At 41.7% G+C, this 13,870-nt stretch overlaps 1 protein-coding gene across 2 annotated transcripts in view; it reads left to right on the forward strand.

The window, feature by feature from the left end:
• heatr1 (HEAT repeat containing 1) overlaps positions 1 to 13,870 on the forward strand; it is an 85,377-nt gene that overhangs the window by 48,013 nt on the left and 23,494 nt on the right. For both annotated transcript variants that reach the window (XM_048536467.1, XM_048536470.1), the window contains exons 26-30: positions 574 to 726; positions 1,862 to 1,980; positions 7,807 to 7,928; positions 8,529 to 8,657; positions 11,780 to 12,010. In XM_048536467.1, coding sequence (XP_048392424.1) covers positions 574 to 726; positions 1,862 to 1,980; positions 7,807 to 7,928; positions 8,529 to 8,657; positions 11,780 to 12,010 — 754 coding nt within the window. The remainder of the gene's footprint in view (positions 1 to 573; positions 727 to 1,861; positions 1,981 to 7,806; positions 7,929 to 8,528; positions 8,658 to 11,779; positions 12,011 to 13,870) is intronic.

Genomic DNA, 13,870 nt, shown 5'->3' on the forward strand with positions numbered 1-13,870 from the left:
ATATTTTCCACTATATGTGCCATTGAAATCATTCTCGTAGGAATATAGCGTTACACTGTTGCTTAACTGAAATTGTTTTACTTCAGTTTATTCTCTAGTTCTACGTGGCGTTTAACATTGAGAATGCATGTGAGAAATGGGAGCAGTAGGCCATTCCAACCTTTTGAGTTTACTCTGCCATTTAAATGTTTATGGCTGAACTTGCACATGAACTATACTTTCCTGTCCTAGCCTTATATCCCTAGATACCCCAATGCTTGAAAACCACACCAGTCTCAATCTTAATTATTTTTAGTAATGGAGCATCAACAGCCCTTTAGTGCCTAAAACAGCAAAGATTCACAACTCTCCACATGAAGAATTTCTCCTAACTTCAGTTCTAAATGGCCAACCCATTATCCTGAGTCTGTGAGACTCCTGTTTACCTTGACCTTGCCTCTCTCCAGCCTGTGCTTCAATTAGTGAGGTTTGTCAGATTTACTTTTCCTGTGTTTGATATTTGGAAGTTATTTCCCCACTGATTTACTCTTTATTTATAGTTTAATTTTCTATGTGATTCTTTTTTATTATAAGGAAATCCCAAGACGTGAAGAATGAAGAACCTGATTCATTAGCAGGCAACATTAACTGGCAGAGAGTCATACTCATCATAGAATTGTTGCAGCATAAGAAGAAACTCAAAAATCCTCAAGTTCTGGTTCCCATCCTGTTCAGCCTTCTGTCCAGGTATTACAGTTGAGTGTATCGATGATTTTGCCTTGTTGATAGAGCTGTAAGATATCTGATAAACCCTCTAGTGTGCTCCAGTTTCAGCTGTGATACTGGTTGAGGTGCTTTATTCTCCTGGATAGACTAGGAGAGGAACTTCACCAGAATTCTTGCCCCTAAGTAGAGCCCTGTTACTGCTGTGCAAGCAGTTAGTCGTTGAATAAGCTCATCACAGAGTACTATTTCAGCTTCCACCACAACAGTAAACATTGGGATAGGCACTAGTCATAGTCTTCTGGGTTGGTAATAGAGGTTATACCTCTGGAATCATTAAAGAGATTTCTTGCGCTTAGTAGACTTTTACAGGAGAATGGGCCAGTTGGGTTCTGGTGACCTTCATAAATAATAATTCGGAAGGTTTGAAAAGGAAACGCTTAAATCACCTCGTAAAGTAAAATGCACTTTCTGACAGTCCTTGGGTTTTGCATAGAAGATATGAAAGGTGGGGTGCTATGAACTGAATTATGTGCTGCAATGGAGTATTAGGTTCTTTGTGATTACAGAATCTAAAGGGATATATATTGAGTCGAAAGAATGAGGCCATTTTATGCTGCCTGTATGATTAGTTTTAATTGGCAAAAGTGAGGATTTGTGATGGCTTCCTGTCTACTGCCAGTGAATGGATTAGGAACACTGGAAACCAGAATACTCAGAGGAAACTCATGCAGACACAGGGAGAATGTGCAAACTCCACAGAGACAGTCCCCGAGGGTGGAATTGAAGACAGGTCCCTGACTCTGTGAGGCAGCAGTGCTAACCACTGAGCCACTATTACTTGTCCTTCTTTAAACCTAGTCTACTGTAATTTCTGCTCATAATAGGGTCTGTTTTACATTAGCGAGATGACTAGCAGACTGGGTGCCTGCTTTGCAGAACACTTCCATTCTGTCCATGAAAATGACCCTGACCTTCCAACTTTCTGCCATTTCAATGTATATCCTTGTTTCCATGTTAATACTTCCATCTTGGGCCTGCTGAAGTGTTTCAACCAAGGCCATGCTAAATTTTGTACGGAGGTAGAATGGCTGTGTATTTGGCTATCATTAAAAAAATTCTAAAGCAGTTATAACAGTTAATCATTATCATAACTTAGGTGCCTGGATCCATCACTGTCTGAGGAGGGCAACCTTGAATACACAAAGCAGCTGATTCTGAATTGTTTACTGAACCTCTGTCAAAAGCTATCACCAGATGGTACAAAAATCAGCAAAGGTATGAAGAATTGCAGCAGTTTCTCTAACCCGTATCTTTATTCTGGTATTCGTTGCTTATTACATCAGATTGGTTTGAAGTGAATATGACAGTCAAAAATATGGGCTTCTTTTTTAGAAAAACAAAAGATTAAGTTTCTGTACTCAAATTTGATATATCGTGGCAAAATGGAAATATAGGTATAATGGGAATTTTGTTAGTGGTTATGTTTTATCAGCTGGAAGCACACCATCATGATAGTCTTCAAACTGACATATTGAAAAAGCCACGAGTGTTGCTTTTGCTACCTGCAATATCTTCCAAAGGACTTAGAATTTGGATTTAAGCTGGCAAGAAGCTGTATGTGTGAATGCTGTAAAGCAATGCTTTACACTTTACAGCTAATGCAGCGTGGCATATCAGCACAGGGATCTTGTTACCTTCCTTTTTTTGCCTAAATAGGATCACCCAGCCTGTTGAGTCATTATATTTCAGGGTTATCTTGAAGTCTTTAGTCACTCACAGCATCTAAACCGGTTCAACTTTTTCTGGTCCAAATATTAAACTATCCTCATTGGCAATTCATCAACAGCACCCTAAGGTTTTGAGTTCTGGCTTGTTTAGGTATCATTATCCAGCCTTCCACAAAGGATTAACTTTTGGAATGAGTGTGTCATTTTGAAGCCAGTTCAACTCTTAAAAATACCAGACTTATACACTCCTTTGAGAATAGACAAACCTTGAGTGTCACTCCGAATACTCATGAACACTAAACATCACAAACCGGTCCTTCATGGGGTGGTGAGTATTACAATTACAGTCCTTTCCAACATTAGAGAATAAATGTTTTAAAGAGGAAGAATATGAGGAGGTATATTTTGTACCAAGTACTGGCCACATTTCATACAGGATGGCTATGCAGCAAATCAAATCCATTGGGACTGGGATTGCTTCATATGATGCACTTTTTGCTGATGGTTGAGAAGACCAATCATGAAAGGCAGGGTATACCACAGGTTGCACATATGCAGTGATGATTGGTTGTTATGCATTGCTGATGTTGATATTGGTACCTGTTGCCAAGCTGCTGTAGCCACTGATTGTCCTGATGGGGCATGCCAGCCTACATGTCGTGTTGGCATTTTCCCTTCTTGTCAGTGTCCTTCAAGTGCAAAAACCAGTTTTTCAAGCCTCGTAACATGCTTGCAAGCATCTTTTAAAGCAGAGCTTTGGGCATCCTGCTGGCTTTCTTACTCTAGCTGCATTGGCATACTTAAAATCCTTGGATATGCAGTCATCTTCCATCCTGCAAACATGCTGAAACCAACAGTCATTTCTGCTGAATGAATGTTAACATGCTTTGGAGATTTGTCCTTTTGTAGGATTCTCCAGAATGTACCACAGGTGGAAGTGGGAGTTGTTGGATTTTCTTTCTTGATTGCTGTAAATATTTTTGTTTCACAGCTTAAAAAAAAAATGCCCAGAACAAAGGTCCATGAACCAGCATTTTGGTTATAAGAATCGCCTTAATGTAATTCTGTGCATGTTTTGAGTTGGCAAGGGTGGCAGCTGATTTCCCTATGCATGTGTCATGTTCTGCATTAAATTGTCTGCTACAAAGGACTCAAGGTAGTTGAATTTGCTGACCACTTCCAGCAGGGAAGTATTTTGATTAAACAAGGAGAGAAATGTGAGACTGTCTAAAAACCGTGGTTTTTTTGACGCTTATAATAGGGAGAATACATGACAGGTATGGGAGTGACAATTACATAAGATTAAGGTTTGGAAGTGATGTCTGAGGGAGCTGTTGTCCTTGTTAACGGCACAGTGGCTCAGTGGTTAGCACTGCAGCCTCACAGCGCCAGGGACCCGCGTTCGATTCCAGCCTCGGGTAACGGTCTGTGCGGAGTTTGCACATTCTCCCTGTGTCTGCTTGGGTTTTCTCCACGTGCACCGGTTTCCTCCCACAGTCCAAAGATGTGCAGACTAGGTGGATTGGCCATGCTAAATTGCTCATAGTGTTCAGGGGTGTGTGGGTTATAGGGGGATGGGTGTGGGTGGGATGCTCAAAGAGGCAGTGTGGACTAGTTGGGCCGAAGGACCTGTTTCCACACTGTAGGGAATCTAATCTAATCTTAATTGAAGCGAACATGCAGGTGCAGGAGGCAATTAGGAATGGTGTGTGGGTATTTATTGCAAGAAAATTTGGGTATGGGAATGAAAAGGTCTTGCTGCATTAGTAAAGAGTCCAGGTGAGACCACAAGTGGAGTGTTGTGTACAGTTTACATCTCCTTACCTAAGGAACAATGTACCTGAAGAAATGGAGTGAAATGGAAATTCATCTGATCCCTGGGATGAAGGCATTGCCCTATAGGGGAAGATTGAGGATACTTGCCTCCAGAGTTTAGAAGAATATGTTGGAATTACACACACACTATGCGTGCACACCTCACGCATGTGCTCACGCACACAATTTTTACAGAGCTCAACAGGATGGATGTAAAAAGATGCCTCCAATGGCTGATATATCTAGAACAAAGGGCATACACTCAAAATATGGAGAAAGCCATTTAGGACTACAATAAGGCTAATTTTTTTCACTTACAGGCATTCTGTCCTCAAGAGGATTGGAGACTCAGTGATTGAGTGTATTCAAGAGTGAGATTGATCAATTTCTAGATATTAAAAACTTCAAAGGAAATGGAAATTGTAGAGGAAATGGTGTTGAGACAGTGAGGTCGATGAGTTGGTTCTGCAATTTGCAATGTTCATCGGTGGGGAGAAGAGATATTATGCCAGAGTCCTGATTGCTAGCCAATAACAATTGTGAAATACCCATGCGTGTAATTTGGAGATAACAAGGTGTAGAGCTGGATGAACACGGCAGGCCAAGCAGCATCACAGGAGCAGGAAAGCTGGACGTTTTGGGCCTAGACCCTCCTTCAGAAATGGGGGAGGGGAAGGGGGTTCTGAAATAAATAGGGAGAGGTGGGGAGGCAGATAGAAGATTGATAGAGGAGAAGATAGGTGGAGAGGAGACCGATCGGTCAGGGAGGCCAGGATGGAGCCAGTAAAAGTGAGTGTAGCTGGGGAGGTAGGGAGGAGATAGGTCTGTCCAGGGAGGATGGACGGGACAGGAGGGAGGGATGAGGTTAGTAGGTAGGAGATGGGGGTGGGGCTTGAAGTGGGAGAAGGGGATAGGTGGGAGGAAGGACAGGTTAGGGAGGCAGGGACAGGTTAGGGAAGCAGGGACGAGCTGGGCTGGTTTTGGAATGTGGAGGGGGAAGGGACGATTTTGAAGCTTGTGAAGTCCACATTGATACCATTGGGCTGCAGGGTTCCCAAGCGGCATATGAGTTGCTGTTCCTGCAACCTTCGGGTAGCATCATTGTGGCAGTGCAGGAGGCCCAAGATGGACGTGTCATCTGCAGAATGGGAGGCGGAGTTGAAATGGTTCGCGACTGGGAGGTGCAGTGGTTTAGTATGAACTGAGCATAGGTGTTCTGCAAAGCAGTCCCCAGGCCTCCACTTGGTTTTCCCGCTGTAGAGGAGGCCATGACGGGTACAGTGGATGCAGTATACCACATTAGCAGATGTGCAGGTGAACATCTGCTTGATGTGAAAAGTCTTCTTGGGGCCTGGGATGTGGGTGATGGGGGAGGTTTAGGGGCAGGTGCAGCACTTCCTGTGGTTTTAGAGAAAAGTGCTGGGTGTGGTAGGGCTGGAGGGGAGCGTGGAGCCGACGAGGGAGTCACAGAGATTGGTCCCTCTGGAAAGCAGGTAAGTGTGGGGAGGGAAAAATGTGGTGGGTCGGATTGCAGGTGGTGGAGGTGTCGGAGGATGAATCATTGGGGTGGTACGTGAGGACGAGGGGGATTCTGTTTTGGTTTTTACTGCGGGGAGGGGGTGTGAGGGATGAGTTGCGGGAAATGCGGGAGACACGGTCGAGGGCGTTCTCGACCACGGAGGGGGGGTTAGAAGTTGCGGTCCTTGAAAAACAAGGGCATCTGAGATTCACAGGAGTGGAATGCCTCATATTGGGAGCAGATGCGGTGGAGTCGAAAGAATTGGGAATAGGGGATGGTATTTTTGCAGGAAGGTGGGTGTGAGGAAGGGTATTCTACGTGGCTGTGGGAGTCGGTGGGCTTGAAATGGATATTGGTTTCCAGGTGGTTGCCGGAGCAGGAGACAGAGAGGTCCAGGAAGGAGAGAGAGGTATTAGAGATGGTCCAGGTAAACTTAAGATTGGGTGGAAGGTGTTGGTGAAGTGAATGAACTGTTCAAGCTCCTCGTGGTAGCATGAGGCGGTGCCAATCCTCCATCAATGTAACGGAGGAAGAGGTGGGCTTTAGGACCAGTGTAGATATGGAAGTGGAATTGTTCCACATAACCTACAAAGAGGCAGGCATAGCTTGGGCCCTTGCAGGTACCCATGGCCACCCTGTTGTCTGTAGGAAGTGGGGGGAATTGAAAGAGAAGTTGTTGAGGGTAAAGACGAGTTCGGCTAAGCGGATTAGGGTGTCACTGGAGGGGGACTGGTTGGGCCTGTGGGACAAGAAGCAGAGGGCCTTTCGGCCATCTGTATGGGGAATGCAGGTGTACAGGGACTGGATGTCCATGGTAAAGATGGTGTTGGGGACCGGGGAATTGGAAGTCCTGGACGAGTTGGAGGGCGTGGGTGGTGTCACGGAGTATGTAGGGAGTTCCTGGATCAAGGGGGAGAAAATTGAGTTGAGATAGGTGGAGATAAGTTCATTGGGGTGGGAGCAGGCAGAGACAATGGGTCGACCAGGGCAGTCACATTTGTGGACAAAGGGGATGGCCATGGGTACTCACATGGGCTCAAGCTATGCCTGCCTCTTTGTAGATTACTTCGAAGAATCCCTCTTCCATACCTACATGGATGACTGTATCGGCACTGCCTCGTGCTCCTCAATAGTTCATCTATTTCACCAACACCTTCCACCCCAAATTTAAGTTTACCTGAACCGTCTCTAATACCTCTCTCTCCTTCCTGGACCTCTCTGTCTCCATCTCTGGCAACCATCCAGAAACCGATATGCATTGCACCTCTCCCCCTTGACCTGTCCATCCTCCCTGGACTGACCTATCTCCTCCCTACCTCACCACCTACGCTCACCTTTACTGGCTCCATCCCCACCTCTTTGACCTGTCTGTTTCCTCTCCACCTATCTTCTCCTCTATCCATCTTCTATCCGCCTCCCCCTCTCCCTATTTATTTCAGAACCCCCTTCCCCCTCCCCCATTTCCAAAGAAGGGTCTCAGCCCGAAACGTCAAGCCTTCCTGCTCCTATGATGCTGCTTGGCCTACTGTGTTCATCCACCTCTACACCTTGTTATCTCAAATTCTCCAGCATCTGCAGTTCCTACTATCTCATGCATTTTAGAGAATTGCTTGTGATATCTTTTCTGTTCGAATGCTCTTTGGAGTTCACGGTTTTGCTTCTTCCTTCAAGATTAGCTAAAGGCATGGTATTGGAGCAGAATGGGTGAGAAAATTGATAAATTTATTTTATGATCTTTAAGACTTGATGAAATAAACTTAAAAGCACATAAAATGTCTTAATTTTATAGCTACTTTTCATCATGTTATAAATGTGAAATGTTACTGATAACTTGGCCTGAGTGCCTTGCACACAAACTTGACCAGGTTGCTTCATTTTCAATTTTAATATATAAAATTAAAAGAGAAAATATGGAGAAACTCAGCAGGTCTGGCAATGTCTGCCAAACATCTCCAGTGCTTCTGGGTTTTGTTTCAGATTTCCAGTATCCATAGTATTTTGCTTTTATTTGAGATTTAAGTTTCAACTTTTGCTTCACAGATGTCCTTGATGAAGAGAAGTTTAACGTAGAGCTAATTGTTCAATGTGTCAGAGGTTCTAATGTGCCTCAGACTCATCACCATGCATTACTTCTCCTGGGTGCTGCTGCTGGATTTTTTCCTGTAAGTGCAACCTGTTACAACTGGAGGATTAGGAACTTTTTCAAAAGCTTTTTGAATCATTTTGAAAGTTATTGTCAGCATATTGACTCGGGGGTTTTATAAAAGTAAAGCTCACATGTTACATGAAATAAACGCAACTTTCTTATGAAGGATATTATGAGGGATCGCTGATCTTCTAATTTTCAAGTTAATTCTAGGTTCTGGAGTACTGAGATGGGGTGTTGGTGTTCAACAGTGTTGCGAGATAGGCTGGAAGACTTGGGGGGAAGTGCAGAATTTGGTGAATGTCGGAGAGGAAGGATATAGGGCCTGTACGTTCTCTTATGTATCCATTTCTAAATCCAACCTATATGGATTTTAAAGTAAAGATATCTGTGATTAGATTCTCATTTAATTTTAGTTACTTTCTCTATTCCTAAAGTATTTATGCAGTATATTTTCCAATTATAACTCTTAGTATTGCTTAAATATTAATGCATTAATTATTCTGTATTGGTGATGCTCCTTGGCTGTTTTGATTTCTAAGTGCATAGATTTCTTTTTATTACTACAGAGCGCATTTTGATTTTCAGTTTGTTTCTGTTCACATTTATTTTGCAGGACAAGGTTCTCCATAATATCATGCCCATTTTTACGTTCATGGGTGCTAATGTGATGCGACTGGATGACAGCTACAGTTTCCAGGTGATAAACAAGACAGTACAGACCGTAATCCCAGCACTTATTCGAGTAAGTTATGGTGAAGTTTGTTTTGTTTTGTTTTTACTGTGTGAAAAAATTCTCCCAAAGCTGTAGAGAGTAAAGATGGAATTGGCTGTGGCTGTTGAAATCACAGTGATCATTCAACAATCTTCCTTCTCCAGGACAATCCTACGGTGGAACAAGCTGTCAAAGGAAATGGTCACATCCCTGCCACTTAAAACATCATGATCAATCTTTGGATTATTTCTGTTTATCCCAGTTACCATCTCAGCATGTCATGCCACGTTTAGGTAGCGCCTCCCAAATAAATGTTGGTGGAATGCAGATATTATTCAGAGTTATCAGTTCAACTAAAGCAGAAACTGAAGATGCATCCTGTTAACGTTCACTGTCCAAACTTACTTGAATGTTGTGCGAGAGTGTTGTTGCGTAAACCCTCTAGTCTGTTATAATAGCTGACACAGTCAGAGGAGTCAGGAGAAATCTATAATATTTGAATAGGTTAATTCTTTGCAAGCATCACTGAATCACAAAGTCTTGTTAGTTCTTATACTGTACGTCTATTTGTAACTTGTCATCTGAGAGTTCATTGAAATGCACCTATCTGTTTCTGGCTGTACTGTTGAGGAGGGTAGGTTGTATGTTGTCTTCCTATTTTCTAACATCTAAGGAATTGTCGGGGTGCTGCAGAGAGGTCAGCTGAACCAGTTCTTTATAAAATTACTGTTTACCTGCATAAATCAAGGCAAATTGGTTTTGATATATTAGCTTCATAATTGTACAAGCTTATATATAAAATGGTGTGTGCATATATAAAGAATGAATTGTAATTATCTATCAATTTCAATGCTTTATAGCCAATAAAAACAGAAAGTACTGTTCTGAGGAAGGGTTACTGAACCCAAAATGTTAATTCTGATTTCTCTCCACAGATGCTGCCAGACATGCTGAGCTTTTCCAAGAATTTCTATTTTATTTTGTGGTTGAAGTATTGTCACTATCTAAATATAAGAAATGCAGCAAACATGACAACTCTTGCAAACACCAATGTGATAAAACCCAGACCATTTTTCATTTGTAATTTAGAAAATAATTATTGGTCAGGATGACATTTGATCTTTTACATTTACCTGAGATGCCAGGTAGGGCTTCAGTTTCATGACTTGTCTGGAAGATGTCACCTCTGGAGTTCTGAACTGGAGTTTCAGCTAGACTTTTTAGTTGAAGTCCTGCAATGGGATTCGAATTCTCATAACCTTCTGACTCCAGGGCCAGAGTGCTACCAACCAAACCGTGGCAGATACATAAACAAGTGCCGTCTTTTACATATAATCATACGAAACAGAACGTGACTGTTTGGTTCATCATTCCTCTACTGGCTCATTAAAACAACAATGCAATTAATGTAAGTTAAAGGGGAGTTGATGGCATAGTTGTAATGGCACTGGACTAGTAATCCAGAACCCCAGTCTAATATTCTGGGGCATGGAGGTTCAGTTCACGTCATTGCAAATGGTGAAATTTGAATTCAGTAAAAATCTGTAAGAGAGAAAAAGCTAGACGAACCATTTTTGATTGTTGTAAAAGCCCACCTGATTCATTAATGTCATCTAGGGAAGGAAATCTGGCATTTTTGCTCCATCTGGCCTACATGTGACTCCAAATCCAGAGTAAATGATTGACTTTTAACTGCCTTGTGGACAATTGAGGATGGGCACTGAAAGCTCACCTGGCTGGCAATGCCCACATCTCATAAAAAAACTTCTTTAAAAATGTTCTTTCCCTGTTGTCCTGTATATTTTCCCCTTTCAACTGTACATTCATATGTGTACATTGCCTTTTGAAAGTTATGATTAGATCTGCATCCGTCATCTTGTCATAAGATTAATTTTTTAAAATGCCATCACTTCTCTAGTTATTTTGACAAATATCTTTTGAATTTCATGTTTTTCAGTAGGATTATTTCCTTTAAGTGTTTGTTGGAGTTTTAATTGTCAAAATCATGTATGTCTCCAGTAGAATTAGCTTGCAGTTCTGGGAGATCATCGCTAAGTGCCATCTTTCCAGTCATGAAAATTTGAGATGCCTTAAAAGTAATATGAACGGAACATGAACAAAGATATTCTAATCGGGAAGATACCAGTTGTCAAAATATGTAGTAATTTAGGGGAAAGGTAGTGAACTGTACATTTGACATTGAGCTCTGTGTAATGTTGTGGTCCAGTTTCTGATCTCTTTTAAGCTCCACAATATCAGTGGGATATTATAATTGACCATCCCAAGATTTGGGAAGGGAGGAATTTGCCTTAATGGCAAAGATCACAGAACAAGTACAGGATTAAGCTTAGCTGTGGCATCTTCTGCCCCTTGATATTTACTGTGGAGGCAGATGTGTAAATATTTTTCATGTTGGTGAAGAAGTGGAAAAGCAATTAATACCCGTAGGGCAGATTTCCCAGAAAGAAATCAGTATATTCTGGAAAGAAGTTCAAGAAATAAGCTTTACAGCATTGAAACTACAGATGAGCTCACGGAGGAGCTGTCACATACTTATTCAGTGCTGCTGAAGTGCTTTGTAACTGCAGCATAGCAGTCTGTGGTGGCAGTGCTTATAATTATGCATACTATTGTCCCTGCACGTTGATTACACTGGCATGAATCATTATTGTTGAGTAAAAACTGAAAAAATAGAAAATGATTTTGGAGCTAGATGTATTGTGTTACGATTGGTTCTGCTGAAGGATAGTTATTGTTTGTTGAGGCGATGTATTTCTAAAATTTGTAGCCGTATTGCCAGCTCATGCAGTGTTATTCTAAGCTGCATATGGTTGGAAACAGCCCTTGAAATCATTCTACGTAGTGTAGAAAATGTCTTTTCAGTTAAATTAATCATTTAAATTAAGAAATTTTGCAGCATTACTTCTATTTCAACATTATTTCCTGACAAGGATGTGAACAATTTGTATAAAGTGTTGTTATTTTAACAAGTATTGATTACATGGGGACAGTGGCTGGATGGCATGATTTTTAAAATCAGTCCTTTAGGGGAAAAAGTTACAAATGGAGACTATCATAATTCACTGAGTTGTGAATAAGCTTGTTTTACTTCTTGTGATGTTTGTTTCTTATTTATATTTGTGTTTTTGCAGGCTGATGATGAAGGTTCTACAGAAACAAAGCAGGATGTGGAAAATGTTGTTACGAAAATCATTCATGTGTTTGTAGATGCCATGCCACATGTACCTGAGCATAGGAGAGTTCCCATCCTTTCACAGCTCATCAACACAGTGTGTGCAGAACGCTTCCTTTGGACTCTCCTGTTGCTTCTTTTTGAGCAGCATGTGGCCAAGGTTACGACTTCAACAACCAACAACGAAAAGGTAAAGACCACGCATTTCAGAGTGGACAGCTAATACCAGGAATCAGTCTGCACTTGAGTGCTAAAGTACAAATAACTTATCGTCCCACAGTCCTAGAACAAGAAGGATTGAGTGAGAAAGACTACAAAGAATTGACATGATTCACGAAGGTTTCTAAGCCAACAATCTTTTTCCTGTGCATAAAATCCTACTTTATTGAAATATGGTTCCCTTCGGGCTTATGGTACTGTTTAAAGTATTTTGGAAAACGGGATGATTACTCTGAATGCCAGAATGGCACCTGTGCATCTACAGAAGTGATCCACGTTGTCAGCTGACTGCCACAGGCCCTGACTAAGTCTGGACATGCATCCTTGGTGCCATTGCATTCTGAAGCAGTGATACCAGTGCCTGCACATGCATGGACAGCACCTAACTGCTGGCACAGAAGGAGGGATTGGGACATAAGTTGGAAGCAAGAAGGTCAGTGAGGCTGGAGGTGAGGCAGACCTCTCTCGTACCAGTGTAGTAACGCTCCAACGTCTGCCCATTGCTCACTGTGATGGAGAACAGTGCTGGTGAAGGACAATCGCTTGTCAGATCCACAATTGGTGAGACTTTGCCCAAGCAGAGGTAGCGGCACCAGAAAATATCTTTAAACAGGAAACACAGATGAGGTTCCTTATAACTGGCACTTTGTCCCTTTGTGCTCCTGTGCATGCATGGGTGTGATTTCTCTGGACTTGATTCTCTGTTGTGAATAATTACCAGATAAACTGAAAGTGGAAATAAAAGCAAGATTTAATAAGGATGAAATGCTCAAAATTATAACTCAACTGAAGAAACAAAAGGACATGAAAATAATATTTAAGAAGTTTGAACTTCAAAGAGATAAGCCAAATCAGACAACATGGCTTGCCAAAGAAAAGTTTAGAGAAATGAGAGCACTCAGAGGATGATTCTGATTTTAATGCTGGATTTGATTTAACTAAAAATCTGTGCATGCTGCCTACACTTAGTTAGGATGGAGTTGATAGATATCTCACCTCATTTGAACAGGTTGCTGGGTAGATGAGTAGTCAAAAAGATGTTTGGACCTTAATTTAATGATTTACATTTGCATTTAATTTACATTTACTTGTTTTTGACAGGTACAGCTATGGATGTATACATTGTCAGAAGATAATGCAGATGATGAAACTGTTGAAACAAAAAGCAATATTTCATGTTTATGAGCTTGTTCCTGAAGTCTGTGAATTAAAATTTCAGACGAAAGAAAGGAACTTAATCATGTAAAATTTTCAAGAAAAGGAAATACTCTGGGGTCATAGCAACTTGTAGTTAATAACTTTGTTGCTATACCTTTGTTTAATATATTCATGGGATGGAGGCAGTGCTTACTGGGCCAGCATTTTTTGTCCTTGGGTGCCCTTAAGAGGCTGGTGGTGAGCTGCCTCTTGAGGTCAGTGCACTGCAGGTAGACCCACAGTGCTGTTGGGGAGGGACTTGCAGGATTTTGATGCAGGGACACTGAAAGATTGGTGACATATTTCCATTTATAGATGATGTGTAACTTGGAGATGGTGGTGTTTCTATATATCTGGTGACGTTCTCCTTTTAGACGGAAGTGATCATGGGTTCGGAAGGCGCTGTCTGAGGAAACTTGGTGAATTTCTGCAGTGCATCATGTAGACCACATTACTGTTGCTCCTGAATGTTAGTGGTGGTAGGAGTGGATGGATTGCAAATCAAGCAGAGACACTACTACAGCTTCACACCGTGCATGGGATTCAAGCCATTTCCTCATGGATTTTAAGTCTTAATGTCAGATGTTAGACAGTGGTCCATGAAAATTAAGCCTGTCAGGAAAAGAAGAGCTTT

The sequence above is a fragment of the Stegostoma tigrinum genome, chromosome 9 (assembly GCF_030684315.1).
Source record: "Stegostoma tigrinum isolate sSteTig4 chromosome 9, sSteTig4.hap1, whole genome shotgun sequence".
NCBI classification, from domain to species: Eukaryota; Metazoa; Chordata; class Chondrichthyes; order Orectolobiformes; family Stegostomatidae; genus Stegostoma; species Stegostoma tigrinum.